This window comes from Canis lupus, chromosome 16 (genome assembly GCF_003254725.2).
Source record: "Canis lupus dingo isolate Sandy chromosome 16, ASM325472v2, whole genome shotgun sequence".
NCBI lineage: Eukaryota > Metazoa > Chordata > Mammalia > Carnivora > Canidae > Canis > Canis lupus.
This window is the reverse complement of record NC_064258.1, coordinates 10,064,562-10,087,990: the sequence shown is the minus strand read 5'-3', so window position 1 is coordinate 10,087,990 and position 23,429 is coordinate 10,064,562. Positions and strand designations below refer to the sequence as shown.

Sequence of the window (23,429 nt, the reverse complement as noted above, 5' to 3'; positions counted from 1 at the left end):
TCTACCCTTTCCTCACTCCATACTCCATCATCCCTAACTTCAGGCAAAGCACTGTTTTCTATCTCTATAATCTTGTCATTTTAAGAATGCTACATAAATAGAATCATTCATAAGTGACCTTTGAAATTAGCTTTTTTCCACTCAGAATGCTGCCCTTAAAATCCAATCAATTTGTTGCATGTATTAAGAGTTATTTCCCTTTTATTGCTAACTAACATTCCATGGTATGGATATAGCACAGTTTACTTAATCATTAACTTATTTCAGGAGATTTGGGTCTTTTCAAGTTTGAGGTGATTATGAATAACGCTGAATTAAGTTTGTGTTCAGATTTTTGTGGACTTAAGTTTGTTCCTTTGGAATGCCCTGGAGTGTGATTAATTCATATGATAAATATTATGTTTAATTTTTAAGAAACTACCAAGCTATTTTATATTCCCCTTGGGAATGTATGAGTGATCCAAAATAAAAAGTAGTGGCAATACCTATGTACTCCTATCTCATCTTGATTTTAAATTTGCATTTACCTGATGGCTAGTGATGTGTGCTTATTTTCCATTTGTGTATCCTCATTGGTGAAATGTCTCTTCATGTGTTTTGCCCATTTTCTAATTGGGATGTTTGTTGTTTCATTATTGAGTTTTGAGAGTTTTTTATATATTGTAGATATGAATCCTTTGTCAGATCTGTGCTTTGCAAATATTTTCTCCCCGTGTGTAGTCGGTTTTTTTTTTTCCATCTTCACAAGCCTTTTGCAGAGCAAAAGTTTTTAACAATGAAATCAAATTCATCCATATTTTTTTAATGGGTTATGTTTTTGATATAAGAAGTTTTATAAAGTACAAGGTCCTTAAGGTTTTCTCCTGTTTTCTTCTAAAAGTTTTATAGTTTTGTGTTTTATATTTAAATCTGATCCACTTTGAGTTAATCTTACATAAAATGTGAAATTTAGATTGAGGCTCAATTTCTTGCGTATGAATACCCAAGTTACTCCGTTGCAATTTGTTGAGAAGACTTTGCTTCCAATTATTCCAATAATTCCAAAAGTGTGAATTATTTTCACACTTTTGTCAAAAATCAGTTGGACTGATTTGTGTTAGGTGTATTTCTGGATGCTCTTTTCTGTTCCTTTCATCTATGTGTCTATCCTTCCTTTTGCCAATACCACCCTGTCTCAGCTACTATATCTATGTAAGTCTTAAAATTGGGTAGTAATTCCTCTCACCCTTTTTTTTTTTTCAAAATTGCTTTAGCTATTCTTTTCCACATAAATATTGGAATAATATTGTCTATACTTATAAAAAAAAATCTTGCTTAGGATTTAGATAGAATATACTGGTTTATAGGTCAACTTAGGGAGAATTGACATCTTTATTGCAATGAATCTTCCAGTCCATGAACACGTTACATCCCTCATCAGCATTTTGTACTTTCAGTGCTAAGATGATTTATGTGTCTTGTCAAAAATGAGTTGGCCCTACTCGTGTGGCTCTTTTTCATTTCTCGATTCTGTTTTATCCATCTGTGTCTATCCCTTGGTCAGTAACATTCTTGATTATAGTAGCTATAAAATAAGTCCTGAAATTGGATAGAACAGTTCCTCTATTCTTGTTTTTTTTTTTTTAATTTTATTTATTTATTCATGAGAGACACACACACAGAGAGAGAGAGAGAGAGGCATAAACACAGGCAGAGGGAGAAGCAGGCTCCATTCCTTGCAGGGAGCCTGACGTGGGTCTCGATTCTGGGTCTCCAGGATCACACCCTGTGCTGAAGGTGGCGCTAAACCGCTGAGCCACCCGCGCTGCCCCTATTCTTGTTTTCTATATTGACTTAGCTACTATTGTACATTTGCCTTTCTATATACATTTTAAAATCTTATCTATATCTACAAAAAAATGTTGCTGGGATATTAGGAATTGTGTTAAATTGTGTTAAACCCACAGCTTACATTAATGAGAATTGACGTCTTAAATGCATGTAAGTCCATGCATAAGTACATGTTTTGCTAGGTTTACACCTATTTTGGTTTGTTTGGAGCCAATTTTCAAATAGCTATAGGGCTATTCAAATTATTTCATACTGGATAAGTCATAGGAGTTTGTACTTTTTGAGGAATTTGTTTCACTTGCATTGTTAAATTTCTGTGACTAGTGTTAGTATTCCTCTAATATCCTTTTGATGTCCACATGGTTTGTAGCTATTCCATTTTTCATTCTTTGATAAATTATATTTAATTATATTTTTTCCTTTGTCATCTTCAGTCTTATTAAAGTTTTGTTAATTTTATTGGCCTTTTCAAATAACCAGCTTTTTGTTTGATTGACTTTTCAGTTTTCAATTCCATTGGTCTCTGCTCCTAGTATTTATTTTCTGCCTCGTGAGAGGTTGAAATTGAAGTCCATGTTCCTTATGCTGCATCCCCTGACATCTGGAAGGGGAGGGTCTCCTCCTGACTACTGGTGGATAGTGTGAAAGTCTCTTGATACCTCTTGATAATTCCCTGGCTGATAGGGGCATGAGTGTCTGTTTACTACTTCCCATTGTTCCTCATTGACATATCTAAGGGATGGGTACAGCTCGAGGTTACTGGTAGGCAGTAGTAAAAGTTCTGAGTGTCCGATAGGCCTTTTCTAACACCAACCCAGCACAGAGGTAGAGGAGTACCTCATTCCTCTCAGGGAGGTGCAAAATTTCAGGTTCTTCATGTGGTCTCCACTAGTACTGCAGGGGGCCTCATTAGCATCTGGTAAGGATGAAAGCCCCAGTTCCAGGTTTCTCTGACAAACCACAGCAGTGTGTGGTTGGGTTACTTGGTTTCTGCTTGGCCAGGATGGAAGTCTGTGCTTCCCACTGGCCCTTTGCTGGTGGGAAAAGGAGCACAGTTTTATCTGTGGTGTTTGGCTGAAGTAGAGCAGTTACTGTCTAAAAATTTTGTCTTGATACATTACCTATTTCCTGGTCCTTTGAACAGAGCAGGTTTCTATGGGTATTTTTTGTTGTTGTTGTTTACACCTGTTGATGATATTCATAGGCTGGTGACTTCATGAACACCCACTTTGGAATATATGAGGCTAAAAGAAAATCCAGTGAACTCACCACTGTGTTGTTCTTTGTTTTGTTTTTTTGTTTGTTTGTTTTGTTTTGTTTGTTTTGTTTTCTGTGTTGTTCTTTGGATCCTGAAGACTCTAGATAATCTGCTGCCTTCCCTCTACATTTCAGTCTTATGATTGTTTCATGTAGAATGCCTGATTTTTAGCTGTACTTGTCTGGAAGAATAGGGAAAAATATGTGTACTCAATCTTTTGTGAAATGCATTTTCTCATAATTTGCAGATTTTTATTATTCTTTGTTAGTAACATGTATTAGGTACATCTTTTTCCAGTTTGAGCCTTGTCTTACTTTCTTCATGGTAATCTTTTGACTACCTATAGTTCTTAACCTAAATGAAATAGAATTTATTAATATTTCCCTTAATCTCTTGCTTTTTGTTTCTTGCTTTAGAAATTTATTCTTGGGGATCCCTGGGTGGCTCAGCGGTTAACACCTGCCTATGGTCCTGGGATCTGGGATTGAGTCCTGTGTCAGGCTCCTGGCATGGAGCCTTTCTCTCTCTCTCTCTCTCTGTCTGTCTATCATAAATAAATAAATTAAAATCTTAAAAAAAAATTTATTCTTGCTCCAAGGTTATACAGATGTTCTCTTATGTTTCTTTGTGAAAGTTTTAAGGTTCTTAATCTTTTAAAAGAATTACTATTTTTAATTGAGTAGTAATTTAATTCATTCTCCCGTTTTAGAGAACTACAGCATCATGAGAACTTTTCCCATTGATCTCTGGTGCCACATTTATCATGTATAAAATGTACTTAAATGTGAGCCTATTTCTGGTACATGTATCCTGTTCTACTTTTTTTTTTATCCTTGAATAAATTTCACACCATTTTAATTACTATCTTTAGAGTAATTCCTGTTACTTGATAGACATGCCCCACCACTTTGTCAAAATTCTATTGAAATTCCTGTTGAGATTATTAAAACTGCATTGAATCTATAGATATGTTTGGGAAGAATTGCTTTATTTACCATCATGGACACAGGTTTTCTTTACTTAGATATATTTTAATATTTCTAAATACAGCTTAACAGTTTTTCTCCACAATGGTCTTCTATATGTAAAAATTATTTCTCAGTACTTAGTATATTTTTGTTGCTATTGTAAAATGGGTTCTTCAATTTAAAAATTAGTTTATTGCTTGTATATATATATATATATATAAATGAAATTGACCTTTGGATTACTTTATATTCATTCTCATGCATTTCATTTTACAGGAAATGTACCTGAGAACCTTATTGCAGTCTCCTTGGTCCAAATTATAGCATCAAGTGAATATTAGATTTTTAAAATTTTAATCAAAAACTTAGATTTTTGGGCAGCCCAGGTAGCTCCCTTCGGCCCACGGCCTGATCCTGGAGACCCAGGATCGAGTCCCACGTCAAGCTCCCTGAGTGGAGCCTGCTTTTCCCTGTGCCTGTGTCTCTGCCGATCTTTCTCTCTCTCTCTCTCTCTAATAAATAAGTAAAATCTTTTTTAAAAAATTAGATTTTAATTCATAATTATTACTTATTGTTTTACCAAGCACAATGAAAGATTATTCCCCCCCCCCCCCACAAAGGAGGGATATATTTGTACTTGTTAAAGGAAATACAATAGTGTTTCTTAATCTCCCATGGAGACTTTAAGCAAAACAAGTATCTTTGTACTCCCCCTTCAGAGATATCCTGGTTCTGTAGATCCAGAGAAAACCAGAAGTCTCAATTTTTAAAAAAAAATCTCCCACGTGGTTCTGCACATCCATATTTGAAAACCACTACCAGGGGAAATTACTAAACAATGAAAAGAGCAGCATGGGGTTATTGAAGGGGCATATCATTTAAAATAATGAAGTTTTATTCATTATTAAATTAAGTGTAGGATATATGTATATGTGTACATACGTGTGTGTGTGTATATATATATATATATATATATACACACACACACACACTGAATTGCTTTGTGTTAAGTAATAGCAGGTATGATCTGGAAGAGAGTGGACATTATAAAAGAACCCAGTTACAATTCGAATGAGATGTGCTCATTTAGTGCTTAGTATATTTGTATTTAAATTTATAATGAGAGCTCATGGATACAGAGAACAAATTGTGATTGCCTAAGATGTAAAGGGTCATGAGCGGGTAAAGAATGAGCAGGGTCAAAGGTACAAATTTCCAGTTATAAAATGAATAAGTCATAGGGTTGTAATGTACAGCATGGTGACTGTAGTTAATAATATTATATTGCCTATTTGAAAGTATCTAGAACTATGACCCAGCAATTGCACTACTGGGTATTTACCCCAAAGATACAGATGTAGTGAAATGAGGGGACACCTGCACCCCAGTGTTCATAGTAGCAGTGTCCACAGTAGCCAAATTGTGGAAGGAGCCACGATGTCCTTTGACAGATGAATGGATAAAGATGTGGTGTATATGTAAAATGGAATATTACTCAGCCATCAGAAAGGATAAATACCATTTACATTTACGTGGAAGGAACTGGAGGGTGTTATGCTGAGTGAAATAAGTCAACTGGAGAAAGACAGTTATCACATGTTTTGACTTATGTGTGAAATAAAAGAAATAGTGCAAGGGACTGTAAAGGAAGGAAGGGAAACTGAATGGGGGAAAAATAGAGGAAGACAAACCATGAGAGACTCCACTCTGGGAAATAAGTTTGCTGAAGGGAAAGTGGGTGGGGGGATGCGGTAACTGGGTCACAGGCATTAAGGAGGGCATGTGATGTGCTAAGCACTGGTGTTACACTATATGTTGACAAATTGATTAAATTTTTTTAAAAAGTAGCTAGAAGAGTGGATCTTGAAAATTCTTATCACAGGAAAAAAGACTTTGGAACTGCATGGTGGCAGATGTTAACTTACTGCCATGATCATTTTACACTTATATACAAACAATGAAACCGTTATGCTGTGCAAACCAAAAAAACTTAGAATGCAATTTTGTTTTTCCCAGTTGGAGTCATTCGATGTCCAGTTTGCAGCCAAGAATGTGCAGAGAGACACATCATAGATAACTTTTTTGTGAAGGACACTACTGAGGTTCCCAGCAGTACAGTAGAAAAGTCTAATCAGGTAAGCGTATTAATTAAGTCTTAAATGTTTTGCCTCCTTCTATTGAGACGTCCTAAACTCCTGACAGACTCTAAAATAAAAGGTGTTTGACATTGACCATTATGTCTATAAATAATTATGTAATATTTTAAACAGGGCTTGGTGCAGGGAATAAACTTTCTAATTGTTGTGAAACCAGCTTTAAAGAATGAAAATGTAATTATGTCAGCTACAGTGTGAAGTACTTAAGACCTCTGAAAGTTCCCTTGTGAATACCAGTGATTTTTCTTTTTTGTCTTCCAGATTGTCGTGTCACTTTGCTTCATATGTGATTATATTTATACTAGATATACTTTGTTAGTTACATCACTTTATCAGATGAACTGTAGTAATGCATGTGAATGCTCAGTCCAGGAAATTCAAAAGTAAAGTAGTATAATCAACAGAGTAGTTATTATCCAATATGAATTGATGATGATAAGATGAGAATTGAAGAGATTCTTTTTTTTTTTTTAAGATTTTATTCATTAATTCATGAGAGACAGAGAGAGAGAGAGAGAGGGAGGCAGAGATACAGGCAGAGGGAGAAGCAGGGAACTTCAGGCTCCATGCAGGGAGCCTGAAGTGGGACTTGATCCCTGGACCCCGGGATCACGCATGCCCTGAGCCAAAGGCAGATGCTCAACTGCTGAGCCACCCAGATACCCCAGAGAATAGAAGGGATTCTAATCTGAAGGACACATTTAAGAGGCTGCTTTATGCCTCTGTATAATATTAGTTTTGGTAAGTTTAGTTACTCTGTTTTTGTCACAGAAACATAATAGGAAGAAGTTATGATCCATTAAACTAGAGACAAAGTCCAAATTGACATGTTTGCTGTAGATAAGTGAGGGGGAGGGTGTTAAACCTGGTTCAGGAATAGGGTACTTGGAGGAATATTTTGGGACTATTCATGGGAATATCATGGGGATATTCATGGGAATATCCCATGAAGATGGGAGAGATGATAATGTGGGATGAAGGAAGCACTAGGCAAAGATAGAGAGATCTGAACTAGTCTGGTGGCAATAAGGAAAGGAAGGGAAGAAGTCCACACAGGGCTTGATATACCTGATTGGATGTGGAAGTGAGAGGAACCCCATTAGTAGGATGGTGGTGCTTTTCACAGAGAGAAAGGGGGCAGAGAAGTGGTTAGAGAATTGGTTTTGAATATGATTGAGTTTGCCTATAAGACTAAGGTAATGTCATCCATGGTCAAACTGGAGCTCTGAGGAAAGTTTTTAGCTGAAGAAGTTTAAAACCTTTTTGTTACAGATAATTTTAAGCATTACCAGGAGAGGGACAGTTTCACTTGACTCCCATGTACAGGTTACCTAGCTTAGTAGTAATCAATTCTTGTTTTATGTTTAACCTGACAGCACCCTCCACCTGACCACACCACACATTATATTTTGTTGAAGTTATTCCCAGACATTATATCCTCTAACCCATAAGTCATTTTCTATGGGAAAATAAGTTTTAAAAACATTAATTTCATATGTAAAAAAAATTACAGTAATCTTAATATATCAAACATCCAGTGATAATGTATCTAATTGTTGTGGTTTCTTTTTTTAAAACAGTGGTTTGTAAGGATTCAATAAGGTCTACACAATTGACATCTCAACCCTATATTTTAATTAATCTCAAATTACCTTTTCACTTTATTGGCTTTCTTTTTCCTCCCTTTTAACCTATTTGTTAGATAAACTGGGTCTTAGTCTTGTAAAGTTAGCCTTATTCTGCATTTTGCTGACCATCTTCATAAAGTCACTTATGTATACTGGCAATAAAAATGTAGAGACTGATTTAGTTTCAGGTTCCATTGGGTGAGGGGGTGGTGGTGTAAGAATACTTTCATCTGGGCAGCCCTGGTGGCTCAGCGGTTTAGTGCCGCCTTCAGCCCAGGGTGTGATCCTGGAGACCCAGGATCGAGTCCCACGTCAGGCTCCCTGCATGGAGCCTGCTTCTCCCTCTGCCTGTGTCTCTGCCTCTCTCTCTACCTGTGTCTTTCATGAATAAATAAATAAAATATTTTTAAAAAAATACTTTCATCCATATGTCTGAGTGTACTTCAATCAGGATAGGAGTTGGGTTCTCTTTCTTTTTTCTGATATCAGTGGCCATTAATTATCACTGCCATGATCCCATATTATATTAGGTCTTGGAAAATTGTGACATTCTCATTCTGTTATTTCCCCTGTTTTTCTTAACTGGAAGAGAAACCAAAGGCTTCCTTCATTTATTCTTTGGTTATAAAGGAAAGGTAGATTAAACACTTGATTTATTTTTCCTTTATTTGCTGATTTTTTTAATTTTTAAAAATTTTTTTTTTATGATAGTCACAGAGAGAGAGAGAGAAAGAGAGAGAGAGGCAGAGACATAGGCAGAGGGAGAAGCAGGCTCCATGCACCAGGAGCCCGATGTGGGACTTGATCCCGGGTCTCCAGGATCGCGCCCTGGGCCAAAGGCAGGCGCTAAACCGCTGCGCCACCCAGGGATCCCCTATTTGCTGATTTTTAGAGTAGTAACCTAGTTTCTTAGCATTCTTCAGAGGTTGACTAACAAGTGGGTGTGTGTGTGTGTGTGTGTGTGTTATTGTGAATTAATGGATTTTTAAAAAATTTTTATTTATTTATGATAGTCACAGAAAGAGATAGAGAGAGAGAGGCAGAGACATAGGCAGAGGGAGAAGCAGGCTCCATGTACCGGGAGCCCGATGTGGGATTCGATCCCGGGTCTCCAGGATCCCGCCCTGGGCCAAAGGCAAGTGCTAAACCGCTGCACCACCCAGGGATCCCGAATTAATGGATTTTTAACCCAAAATGTGTCGTAGTAGTTGTTCTTATTGATGCTCAAATTGTGCCATCTTGGCAAAAGGAGCCTCACATTGATTCCTGAGTCATTCTGATACAATTGCAGTAGTCACTGCTGTCTCCCTTCCTTTTTCTCTTTTCACAAGATATTAGGGGCTTTGATTCCTTTTAGCTGGAAATGCTATCTATCTGGAGATCACTGTATGGGTGCCAAGGGTACTCATCACCACTGAGTTGGTCATATTTCTAGGCCTTGCAGGAGAATGATTTAGCAAATACTTTTTACTGAAAAAAGAGAAGCTACTGCACTTAACTATATCAAGCACTGAGTGATGTATAATTGTTGGATCATAAAATTGTACACCTGAAACTAATATAACACTATGTTAATTACATTTGAATAAAAAAGAATAAACAAGTCCATCAGGTTTGGTCTTGAATTTAGGCCACATAGTGTCTCCTGGGGAACAGGCAAAGGATCCTCTCTAAAGCATCTTTTTATTAAGAAGCTCATCGACCTCAAACACATGAAATTTTAAGGACCGGCAATAGAGAGAATCTCTGAAATCTTTAAGTGTCAGGGAAGGGGATAAACAGAATACAAAGTATTAGATGATAGAAAACTGTTTTAGTATATGTGCTGCCGAAGCGAGCACTAGATGATAGAAAACTGTTAAGCTTAGTAAGGAAACTAATGTTTTTAAGAAGGCTAGGATTTTAGAAAAGTGATGGTGCAAATTTTTAACAGAAAAGTAAGCAAGTTTAGTCTTATTGTATTAATGTATTAACCAAGTGAACAGATTTCTGGAGCAAAAATGTGAGAAATGACCCAAGAAGCTCTGACAGCAAGTGGCTATACCAAAAAAATTAAAACCATGTCCCCCCTAGAGCCAAAACCACCAGATGATAGTGTAAAAATTCAGTGTACAATTATTCGTTTTATGTGATCCCAAATGTCCAAAGTCATGTTTCTGTTGCTGTTATTTTTTCCACAGAACTAATAGTTTGACCTGGTGTCCTATAGAGTATGTGAGAAATAAGAGTTGTAGCTATGCCTTCTGGGCTTTCCCATAGGATGACCAGAATCATCTCCAGTGCAGCCAGTCTTTGAGGTTCTACCTTGACCCTGCTGAGGATCACAGAAGGCTCACCGTTCCCCTTCCCTGCCCTGTCATGTGCATAGTACCAAGAAGACTGCCCAATTATCAGGAGAATCATAGATGTGCTGAAAACTCAAATTCAGCAGAGGGAATAAAGTCTGTGATTATCAAATGTGAATGTGTTCCACTCCTAAGCAAACTGATAGCTTGATTGACTCATGAGAAGTGACTGAGAAGAGGATATAACATCTATTTCTAAGATTCTTGTAGCTAGAAGACCTTAAGAAGAGAAATAGATTTCATTTGGCTCAATAGTGTACTCTCCATAAATAAAATGTGCTTCCATGTGAGGTAATGGGTGTCTAATTGCTGAAAATATACAAGCAGCCTATCTAGGAAAGAAAAAGCAAATATACCACTATACCATATTGATATTTATAAGTCCAATTTAGATTTGTAGGTCTTTTTTTATTTTATCTCACTTAATCTGACATTGGAAAACTTGGTTCTTAATTACATTGACATCATTATTTGTTTTCTTGAAATATATATATGTTATAGGATATATTGTATCAGTTTTGGTACAATCAGGAACTATCTTAATTCTTAAAATTAAGAATTGTTTACTAGATATAAACCTGTTTACTGAAAGAATAAAAAATACTTAAAGTATCATAGAGCTAGCAACTATAAAGAAGCAGCTCAGAGAACAAAGAGAGTCAAAGTTAGAAGAAGGGTCTTGTAGAACATCAGTTCAAACATCTGAAGAGGCTGCTTGGCTCAGCTCATGTTGGTGTCTGAGCTTTTGGCCCTGGGACCACAGAGCTTAGCAGAGCAGGAGTAGGCCTGTGGTGGTAGTATCTCCAAAGCTGGTTCTGTTAGGATTAACAACATTGCAAACCAGGGCTAAGTGCTACTGTGGGAATACACTTGCTATCACCGGGGTGAAGTTTCATGGATTGGCGTGATATACACAGAAAATGCAAGCAAATAGACAACTAAGATGATGAAGTACCTTCTTCCTCTGACACTGCAGTCCTCCTCCAGCACCATCTTTTGTCAGAATCTAATATGGGGGCAGCCCTGGCGGCTCAGGGGTTTAGCTCCCTGCATGGAGCCTGCTTCTCCTCTGCCTGTGTCTCCGCCTCTCTCTCTCTCTCTCTCATGCATAAATAAATAAAATCTAAAAAAAAAAAAGAAAAGAATCTAATATGGAACCAGCTCAGCATGAATATGGTTTGTGGAGTAAGACTATGGAAGAATAGAGTTGGTACTGAAAGTAGAAGTTATAGAGCTGTTTCTGTCAAAATAGAAAGCAAGGAAGACAGCAATTACTTACATGTATGCATAGGAAATAGTCAATCAAATCCGTATTTTTTTTTCAATTTTTAAAAAAAAATGTATTAATTAACATTCAGTGTAATATTCTAAAGTTACTTGAAATAAATAATTCTCTGAATGTTTAAGCCACCACTTGATAGGCAGATTCATTTGTTTCATTTGCTTTTGGTTTTTAGAGATTTAATTTTTTAAATTTAAATTTTTAGGACTATATATAAAACATTTCTATAGTTCTAAAGTAAAATCTATAAAACAGTGTATTGAGAGAACTCAAGCTTCTATTGCTGTTTAACCTACCCATATACCTTATTTCTTCTCTATCCTATAGGTAGCCATTTAATCTCCTTTATTCTTCCATTTAAAATATTTTATGTAATTTTAAGTAATTTTGTTATTTTAAAAATATTAGCAAATGTCATTTCACCCATCTCCATCTTTCTTAGAAGAGCATGATATACTTTCCACTTTGCTTTTTTATTTTACTTCATATTCTAGGGATTCCTCATTCTTTCTATAGTGTGGAGATTAAATTTTAGGTGACATCCTTAAAGACAGGATAGCTGAAGCTAAGGCAGGGAGTATGGATGAGACAGCCCTCAAATCTAATAAAAATGTACAGAATCAGAGGAAGTGTGGGGATGGGATCCAGAGGGCAATCAGGGAGATAAGAGGATATGGAGGTATCAAGAGATCCAAAGGATTTCTGGGAAGTGTAGGAGTCAATGATATTAGAAAAGCTAAAGATGATGAGAGCTGAGAAAAGGCAGGCTTGAATTAAGGAAAATGTTATACGGGTATTTGGAATTTGGCTAATGTAAAGCACTACTGACAGGGAAATTTTTTTTGCCCTAGCATATGAAGACTGCTTATATATACTTCTAATACCTTTCGTCAGAGAGAATAATGCCACCCTTTACACAGTTACACAAGCTGGAAACAAAGGAGCTATCCCTTCTTCACCTCCCTTTGAGTGCATCCTCTGAAGCCATTTTATTATCAATCTTCCTCATTCATTCATATGTGCACCCACTCTCACCTAAACCACTGAAAAAGCCTCTTGTCTCTGCAGAAAGCACTTGCCCCTTTTCTAATCTGTTCTCTATATTGCAGTGACAGTAATTTTTAAAATTGCAAGTCTGGCCATGTCACTTAAAAGCTTTTGGGGGACTTCCTCAGACAAGGACCAAAATTGCCATGTGATCATGCTTCATCTGGCCCCTCTGCCTGCCTTGCCCCTAGCTGCTTCTCTTGCCAGTCTTCGCCTTGATCTCTGCACTTAAGTCATACTTTCTGTCAGTACTTTGAACCTGCTGTCCTCTCCTTGCCAGAGGCTTTTGTACATGCTGTTCTCGCTGCCTAGAAGTCTTTTCATCAGTAATTGATGACTCAACTTTCATATCTTTGTGTTAATATGATCTCCTTAGAGAAAGCCTTGCCTGGGTAATCTCTCGCTTTTTCCAGGACTCCAACCCCACTAAAATGAGATCACTTTCCCCTATCATGTGCTTTTATAGCTTCTCATACCTTTCCTTTGTGGTACTCCTCAGTTTGTAATTATTTATTAATGTGATTTTTCCAGTAAGTGTTTGTGTGCCTCACATTTAATTTCACTATTACTGAATAAAATCTGTTACTAACCTCACTTTAAAGATAAGCATTCTAAGTAACCTGCCCAAGACTACTTAGCTAGTAAGCGGGCAACTGGAATATCAACCCACACTCCTATCCACAAGACTTGGTATCATAAGGGCAGGACCCATGTTTGCTTTTCCATCATTGTACCTTAACATAGTGCCTGGAATATTTGATATATTGAATGAAGAACAATGCCATATTTCCATTTCATATGTTTATAATTTAAAACATGTCAGTTTAAATTTACAAACACTGTCAGGATAGCTGATAGAGTCCAGTATGAGTGGCATATCATTTTTATATGACTAGTAGTTTTTTTTGTTTTTTTGTTTTTTTTAAGATTTTTCTTTATTCATGAGAGACACAGAAAGAGAGGCAGAGGGAGAAACAAGCTCCATGCAGGGAGCCTCATGCAGGACTCGATCCTGGGACTCCGGGATCATGCGCTGAGCCAAAGGCAGACACTCAACCATTGAGCCACCCAGGCGTCCCAATATATGACTAGTTTTTTGACCACCTTTTTGTTTTTGTTAAAAATTGATGTGACATGTTTCTCTTATTAGGTATGCACAAGCTGTGAGGACAATGCAGAAGCTAATGGGTTTTGTGTAGAATGTGTTGAGTGGCTCTGCAAGACATGCATCAGAGCTCATCAAAGAGTGAAGTTCACAAAAGACCACACTGTAAGACAGAAGGAGGAAGTATCTCCAGGTAATAAACTGGCTTTAATCTCTTTTGGTCTCTAACCTTCCTCCTCTTTTCTATCTTCCTTTCCTGGCTTTGTTTTGATACCATTGTAAGTGTTAAATGCATTCTTGTTTTTTAATATAAGGAGGTCTGTATTGTAATTGAAATTTGAAGACTTAGAAATGTTGTTAAATATGAGTAGATATAAAATCTTTCTGCCTTATATTTATTCATACTCCCAATCCCCCTTTTCCTTTAAATGCTATATAATTTGGTGTAAATGTATAGGAAATGGAAGGAAAAAAAGTTGCTTTTTAAACTTTTTTAGCTTCTCTCATTACTTCTCTTATTTCTAAGGTATGACAAGAGGTGGGCTTAATTAAAATTTATAAGCCTGATACCATTATGGTAAACCTGTTTCATGATATTTGATATGTAGATAACTAAAGAAGCTCTGCCTTTTATGTGACTTACAGTTTCTCAGTTTTTATTGTATGACTTAAAATGTAAAGTTTACTAATAATTTGTTTTATTATAGTAAAATATATGTAACTTAAAACTTGCCATTTAAACCGTTTTTAAGTGTATAATTCATTAATATACACATTCATTTTATCAGTGTACAGTGCATTAATGGCATTTACAATGTTATGAAGCTGTCACCACTGCCTGTTTCTAAAGTTTCTTCGTCATTTCAGGAAGAAACAATACCCACTAAATATTAATGCTTATTCCCCACTTTCCTCTGCCCCGTGGACTTCTAATCTGTCTGTTCGAATTTGCTTATTTCTGCAAGTGGAATCAAATAGTATTTGTCCTTTGTTGTCTGACTTATATCACAATATTTTCAGTTTTTATCTGTTGTAGTGTTTATCACACCTCATTTGTTTTTATGGCTCATTAATATAGTTTTGTTTAAAAAATTATTTTTTGGTTTTAATTTTTGCTTTATTGCCTTTAATTCAAGTCAACCAGTATTCATAGATCTATTCTGTATTCGAGAAACTTTGCTGTGCATTAGAGATGGAAAGTGAATAAAACAGATAATTTTGCCCCACAGGAGTTATTAGTATGATGAAAGCTACAAACAAATTGGCCTCATAAGTTCTGTAGAAGCACATGAAAGAAGCCCCAAACTCAAGATTTGGGGATTTAGGTTGGAAGCAAAATCTGGGGCTTGAAGAAGAAATAGAGTTTTATCACAGGAAGGAGAGGAGTGGGGAAAACTGAAGTACATGCACAAATATCTAGAGAGAGAGACAGTTGAATATAGCTGGAGAGTAAGATTCAGGGGGAGGAGGAATAAGAGATGAGGCTAGGAGTCTGGTGACAAGGGAAGTGGGATTATAATTTCTGAGGACACTGATGAGGAAAAGACAAAAAGAGAAGAGGCCAAGTATAGATTCGGATAAATTAAATAGATTAGTGCTAGAAAGACTTGTCTCTTTTTTTGTGAATTCAGCCGTCTATTGAAAAACAGAGCAGAGGAAATAGGATTAAAAGGTAAGGAATGTGGGGAATACTTGAAATGACTCCAGTTAAAAGAGAGCTCCAGCTTCAGAAACTGTTTGGTAGCATCAATGTTACATTGCATTAACAGGCCTTAAAACTTCCTCCCTCGGGGGGTGCCTGGGTAGCTCAGTCAGTTAAGCGTCTGCCTTCAGCTCAGGTCACGATTCTGGGGTCCTAGAATCGAATCATACATCGAGCTCCCTTCTCTCAGGGGAGCCTGCTTCTCCCTCTGTCCACCACCTCCACCTCTCATGAGTAAATAAACAAAAATCTTAAAAAAATAAAAAAATAAATAAATAAAACTTCCTCCATCAGGCCTCAGCAGTGTACTTGTAGGTATAGAGAAGAATCGAACTTATCTAGATAGGTGTTGGATTAGTTCAATAGAGTGAGAGGTAAAAATAATGGCATTTACTAAATGAAGGATTTTTTTTTTAAACTGTATTGTTGTGCCCAAGATTGCGAATCTGAGAAACCACCAAGGAGCCAACACCAATGCAAGCGCACGAGGGTTTATTAGCAAGCACGAGCTTGGGTCCAAGTATACCCGACACTGGGGAGCAGGGACTTGGACCCCGAAGTGGGTTACAGCTGGGTTTTTTATAGGCTGGTCTAGGGGATTTTCAGAAGGGGTGGAGGAATTTCTCAAGTTCTGTTTACATTCTGATATGGGGCTTTCAAGGGCATTGCCTCTGTTATCATTCTAATATGGGACTTTCTACCACAGGTGTGGGCTCTGTTGTCTTTCTGATATGGGATTCCCTGCCGAGGACATTGAGGACATTCTGCAGTTTTTCCCATACAGTTCAGCTCTTATTCACAGGGGCCTAAGATGGCTGTACTTGTGCTAATGCTAAACTTTAGGTGGGATGGCCTTAATTGTTCTCGGCCTCCACAGTATAAAGGAAATGAAATTGATGGTGTCAGTTGATAATGAAAGAAATTATTAAGAACCTAGAAATCATTGAGCCCCAGGAGAGTAGTTGGAAGGTTAGAAAGTTGAAGTTATTAGAGTAGATGTTTGAATTTATGATTATAGAAATGGAGCACTTATGGGCCACCAAAAGTCTAAGGTGAGACCATGATGTAAGGAGCTCTAATGGAGTTTTAGGTCTCCGGAGATGAGAAAGTTTGAGAGCCTTGTTTTTTTGTGGTAATCGATGTGGACTTCTAAATCATCCAGAGTGATGATGACATTGAGGACTAGAAGGATGACTGAGTCGGGATCCAAATTCTTCAATAAGTAAAGGAAGTCTATAAATGGGTGATAGGATATTCTAATTACCTAAATCAGAAGCTCTATAGTTATTGTTGGATAGTAGGCACAAACTAGAATGACCTAAGCCAACTAAAGATATATGGTCACTCTATTTATTGTGATGCCTACATGACATGCACATTAAGGAGAAGGGTACAGGGGAGCTGTTAGGATATTCACATTATAATAGTGAGCCATTTTTGCATTGCTAGAATTAATTGCATTTGGTCTTGATGTGTTGTGCTTTTAATAGTCTTTTACTATATTGCTAATTTTCTCCAGTTATTTTCCTTCTTTCCAACTCATATGAGTCTTATGCATTTTTGCCTATTTTTGGATCTGACTAGATGTAGGTTATCTTTTTGTTTTTATCCATAGAAACATTTGCTCTGAAATTTATCTAATTATATTTTATATATATCTTTAGCTCATTATTTTTCTTTAATTTCTCCCAGCTTACCTTAGTTTTATTTTAAAGTTCTAATACTAACTTCCTTGACATAAATACTTGATATTTATTTTTTGTAGAATTATAAATGTTTAAAGCTTGATATAATTTGCCACTTTGATTTCTATTATATTTTAAATACTCTGCATTTATGGGGGCACTTGGCTGGTTCGGGTGATAGAGCATGCAACTCTTGATTTCCAGGTTGTGAGTTCAAGCCCCACATTGGGTGTAGAACCTACTTAGTTAAAAAAAAAAAAACTAAGTATTCTGCATTTATGGTTCTGAATCCTAGACTTATGAATTTTGTGTTATTTATTACTTTGGTGCATTATAAATAATGATATGGAAAGGAGGCCATAATGTATATTAAATGCAAAAAGCAAATTCCTTAACAGTCTGGTTATTATGAATCTAAGAATTCATGAAAAGGAAAACAAAAGTGTTCCCATTGCTTGGATTTTTTATTTGTTTCCTGTTTCAACTGTATAGTTTTATTATGATCAGAAAATGTGAGTCCGTGAACTCTTTCTACGTGCTGGCATACAACATAAGGTTTTTGTAAATATTGTTAGTACAGGTGACCTTTGAATAACATGAGGCTTAAGGATGCTGATCCCTGCATAGTCAAAAATCCACTTTGTAAACCTTTGATTCTTCAGAACTTTACAGTTAACTACTATTAGTACCAGTACCACTTTACTGGTAAAAGTCAATTAATACACTTTTTTAAAAAAAGCTTTATTTGGGAGGGATAGTATGTGTGAGTGCAAGTGCACAGGCATGTGCACACAAGTGGGTGGTGGGGTAGAGAGACAAGCAGACTTCTCACTGAGCAGGGAGCTGATGCTGGCTAGATCCCAGGGCTTGAGATCATGATCTGATTTGAAGTCAGATGCTTAATGAACTGAGTCATTCAGGTACCCTAGAACACATTTTGTAAGAAGTGTATGTTTGTGTATTGTATATTGTGTTCTTACAAAGTAAGCTAGAGAAAAGAAAATGTTGAGAAAACTAAAAGGAAGAGAAAATACATTTATAGTAACCATACTGTTTTTTATCAAGAAAAATCCATGTGTATGGACCCAGGCACCTAAAACCTGTGTTGTTCAAGGGTAAACTCTATATGAAAATAAATTTTAGATAAACACAAAATTTATATTAAAAGGAGAAACCATGTAAGTTCACTCTAAGGAAAAAAAAAAAAACCTTTTTATAATTAGGAAAAAGCCTTTCTAGAAGCAGTCCTCTAAAACTAAAGTCATAAAAAATAAAACCAGATTCGTTTTTCTGTAAAATGTTTTAAAGATCTTTTTGGGAAAATGACATAAATCAAGTCAGACTGGAGAAAATATTTCTAAAATCTTTGGCAAGCAATGTATCAAATGTGTCTGCAAATTGGTAAGAAAGACACTTGGAAAAAATAGCAGAGGTTGTGAACAGACAATTCTTAGAAGAAATACAAATGGTTGATGAGTGTGAAAAGTTGTCCAGTTTCAGTTATTAAAGAAATAGGTCTAAAGATATTGAAATCTTTTTTGTTCTGTGAGATTGGCAAAGATTAAAAGTACTGACAAAACACTGTTAGTAATGTAGGCAATAGCCACTCTACACTGTTAAGAATACAAATTGGTACAAGTTTTTTTTTTAGGATCATGTATGTTTGTAGAAATCACCCTTTGACCTAACAGTTGTGCTACTTGGAATTGATCTGTGGAAACATTAATCAATGACTTCTACTTTTATATGTTTATTTCAGCATTATACAATATTAAAAAATGAGAAACAATGCAGGGGTTATATCATTTGATGAAATACTATGCAGTTAATAAATAAGTCAACATATTTACTAACACAGGTATCTAAGAGGGGCACTATGGTGGCTCAGTCAGTGAAGCATCTGACTCTTGATTTTGGGTTCAGGTCATGATTTCTGGGTCATGAGTCAAGCCCCATATTGGCCTCACACTCAGTGTGGTGGTGTCTGCTTGAGGTTCTCTCTTTCCCTCAGACCTTCCTCTGCTCAAGTGTGTGTGTGAACGCATGCTGTCTCTCAAAATAAGAAAGGTATCTAAGAGTTAAGAAATCTTATAAGATAGTTTGTGTCATTTATTAATTTTATAAAACAAAGTGCCTACTAATGTATATAGTTAAATATAAATAGAAAAACAGCCAGAAGAACATATACCAAGCTACTAATAGTGGTGGTTATTGCTGAAAGTGGAATTATTTCTGAAATGTTTGGATTTCACCTATAATTATTAGTGAAATAACTGGTATTTATATTTAATCATTACATTTACTTGTATTCTTTTTTTAATTTAACATTATAACATAAGCATTGCTCATTAAAAAGTTACATGGCTGGGGCACGTGGGTGGCTTAGTCAATTAAGTGTGGACTCTCAATTTTGGCTTGGATTGTGGTCTTCAGGTTGTGAGATCCAGCCCCCATTGGGCTCCATGCTGGTCATGGAGTCTGCTTGAGATTGTGTTTCTCCCTCCTTCTACCCCCCAACCCTGCTTTCTTTCTTAAGAAAGAAAGAAAATTAAAGTTATATGGAGGACAATAGTATGTAGTGAAAACTTTATGATTATTTCTGTGTTAATGGATATCCTCTGGAAGGATTTTTACAAAAGTGGGAAAATAAGTTTTTCATCACATTCTTTATACATTTTTTTTCTTTATACATTTTTATTAGATATTTCTGAATTCCACTTAAAACCATCTTCTCCCATATTTTGAGTAGAAAACATCTAGTTGGTTCACACTCACTTAACCTGGGCTATTTTCTTAAGACTTCTTAATTACAAAAAAAAAAAAAAGAAAAAAAAAAAGAAAAAAGACTTATTAATTACAGAAAGCATATTTTTAACTACATACTTTTCTTTTTCTCCTGGGTTAATTTGAATTTCTGGAAAGAAAAACTTATTTATGTTTTCCTTCTAAAATGCTGAGAATACATAATATATTTTTTCTTTTTTTAATTGAAAGTATAGTTGACACACAATGTTACATAAGTTTTAGATGTGCAACATAGTGATTTGACAAGTTTATGCATTATGCTCTGCTTACCACAGGTGTAGCTACCATCTGTCACCGTACAATGCTACTTTAATATATATAAAGCCTAGTAGTAGTGATGGTGTTGGTGGAACTATTTATAGCTCTTTTATATATCAATGGTTTCAAATTTAAAACAATCTAATAATTATGTAGTATTCACTTACATTAATTTTCTTCTTTTTGCCTCCCATTATTTCTACAGAGGCAGTGGGTGTGACCAGTCAGCGACCAGTGTTTTGTCCTTTTCATAAGAAGGAACAGCTAAAGCTTTACTGTGAAACATGTGACAAACTGACATGCCGGGACTGCCAGTTATTAGAGCATAAAGAGCATAGGTACTGACATCTTTAATTATAGACACACATTTATAATAAGCTATATGAGAAATAAAGGACTGCTGGAACCCCAGCCAAATGGCAGTCAACAAATAAAGTTTTTTTGGCCAGCAGTATGTTGGCTTGTTCCAGTATTTTTCAACTTGGGCACTGTTGATACTTGTTGGCTGGGGGTTGCTTCAGGTTCATTGTATGGTGCTTAGGTTCATTTTTGACCTATATTCACTGGATTCCAGTGACATCATCCTAGTTGTGACAACCGAAAATGTCTCCAGATGTTGCCAAATGCCCTGCAGAACAAAATCACCCTGAATTGAGAACCACTGGCCTGCACACTATTTGAAAATAAATGGAATTTGTTGCCAGTGTTGTAAAGTGAGGAGATTTTACCTTAAGAAAAAAAAATTGGATCTTTGGGTTTTTGAGAAAATGGAACTTGTTACGGTCATGGCCCCATATTCTTATCAGCATTGAGTGGAATTCACTTCAGTGTTCTGTAGAATGAGGCATGGGTTTCCCAATTCATTATAATTCCTGCGGAAGCTTATTTTTAAATCTGACCTCCCATAGGCATTTGAGTCAGCAGCCACTGATTTTATTTAAATAGTAAGATTCTGATTAATATAAACAAAATTGATTAAAATGATCTAGGCTCAGAAGCTGATGATTGGTTACTAGAGGAGTGGGTGAGGGGATGGGTTTAATAGATGATAGGTATGCATTTGGTGTGATGAGCACTGGGTGTTGTATATAAGTGTTGAATCACTAAATTATACAACTAAAACTAATACACCATATGTTAACTAACTGGAATTTAAGTAAAAACTAAAAAAGAAAAGAAAAAGGGAAAAAATGATCTAAGGTCCCAGTAATGGCAGACTAGATAATTTGGACCAAACCATACCAGTGAGGATAACTAGAATACCTGGACAAAATACAGAAGTCGTTGATAAAAAATCTAGAGCTTAATAGTAAAGAATTACGAGGCCAGATTGGAGTGGGGAGAAAAAATAATAGCTTTTTTCCCCTCTTTGAGGCATTTACCAGGACTTCTGATAGGCCACAGGGCTGAGAATGAGAAGATAGAGATTACAGGGGTTGAAGGCTTCTCCTCCTTGCCTTGATTTGGAATTCTGAAAGTCTACACTGTTTAAGTAAAGATGAATTTGGTACTCAATAGTTCATGACTGGGACTGAAGCCTCAACATCAAATTCTTCAGGACCCAAAGATGAAGTAAATTGAAATAATACTGGTGCCCCAAGATGTACCTGGTAGAATTAAATATAAATCCTTCCTGAAGAGAAAACACATCATCCTGTGTCTCAGATTTATTCAGTAATGAACTTTGCAAAATGGTCCAACACATAATTAGAAGTAATCAAGTATTCTAGGAGATTAGACAACATGAACAAAACCTGGCAGATACAATAAATAATATAAAAAGACCCTTAGGGCTACCTCTTTTTATATTGAAGAGACAAAATGGAAAATTTGGTTGGAGAAATGAAAACTGTAATAAAGAATGAGATGGAAAGTCCAGAATTGAAAATTACCATAACTGAAATTAACTCATTATTGGCTGTAACAGATTTGATGTAGCAGGAAAAGAGAATTAATGAACTAGAAGGAAAGTAAGAAAATACCCAGAATGAAGCATGGTAAACAAAAAGATAGAAAGTAGAAGTAATACAGTGTGTAACTGGGGCCAAGAAGGAGAAAAGAGGGAATGGGAAGGAAGCAACATTTAAAGACAGAATATAATGGTTTAGAATGTGGTAATACTGATGAAAGCTGTCTAGCCCATATTTAGGAAGCCATAAAACTCCAGCAGGATAAAAAAAAAAAAAATTTTAAAATACAGAAAGAAAATAATTACAAAAGTAAAATTCTATACTCTGAACATTTTTTTAAAATGAAGATTAATGAAAGACATGTCCGATAAAATAAACTGGGATAATCCCAGTAACCCTCACTAAAGTATACCTAGGCAAAAGAGAAATGGTAGTTAATGAATGGTGGAATGAAGAGCAATTAAAATGGTATGAGTAAATCTAAATAAATGTTGACTTAGGAAACAAAAATGTCTTAGTGTTTTTTGTATATTTACACAATAGATGTTTTGGGAGAATGTGGAGTTCATGTCGTAAGACTCATGAATAGTTGTAGAAGATGATAAAAAAGTACAAATTAGTATTAGATGATAAGTCTAGATCTGTATTTTGTAATGCCTAGAGTAATTACTAAAAGAATAGTAAAAGTGTCTAGGATTATCAAAGTTAACAGGGAGGGGAAGTGGAATCATTAGGCAGTCTAAAAACAGGCCATAAAAGAAAAACAAAGAACAGATGGGATTTAATAAGGACTTGGTAAGTTGGTAAATCTGTAAATATATTTGTAATTATAACTGTAAATGGGTAAAATGTTCCAAATTAAAAGATTTTTGGCCTGGATAAGAAAAAGAATATAAAATCTGCCATTTGCTTTTTATAAGAGGAACACCTAAAACCTAAGTATGTAGAAAGAATAATGGAAAAAGATACACCACATAACACTAATCAGAGGCAAGCTGTTCTATCAAAGTGCCTTGAGATAAAGAGGGACACTTTATCCAATAGAGGGGTCTCTTCGTTTAAAAGATAGAGCAGTTCTAAATATGTATGCCCATAGCCTTAAAATATATAACAAAAAGTAACAGAACTTAGAACAAATAGACCAATCCATAGGGTGGGAAATGTTGACATTTTCAATAATTGACAAAACAAGCAGATTTAAAAATCAGGATATTCCGCCGAGATTCAAATAACCTAAAGACTATGTGGACATTAAGGAACACTGCACCCAATAATGTGCATTCTTTTCAAACATGAAAAAAAAATTTTAATTGAGCTTATGTTAGGACAGTCTTAAATTTCAGAGGGTTAAAATCATATTAAGTCTTGGTGTAAACTCAATGCAGTTAAATCTAGAAGATAATAGATGAGAAAATTCTCCATATATTTGAAAATGAAGACCTGAAATTCA

The 23,429-nt window shown here is 35.8% G+C and overlaps 1 protein-coding gene across 2 annotated transcripts in view; it reads left to right on the top strand.

The window, feature by feature from the left end:
• TRIM24 (tripartite motif containing 24) overlaps positions 1-23,429 on the top strand; it is a 99,896-nt gene that overhangs the window by 32,996 nt on the left and 43,471 nt on the right. For both annotated transcript variants that reach the window (XM_025433903.3, XM_025433902.3), the window contains exons 2-4: positions 6,073-6,191; positions 13,665-13,812; positions 20,275-20,407. In XM_025433903.3, the coding sequence (XP_025289688.1) occupies positions 6,073-6,191; positions 13,665-13,812; positions 20,275-20,407 (400 nt within the window). The remainder of the gene's footprint in view (positions 1-6,072; positions 6,192-13,664; positions 13,813-20,274; positions 20,408-23,429) is intronic.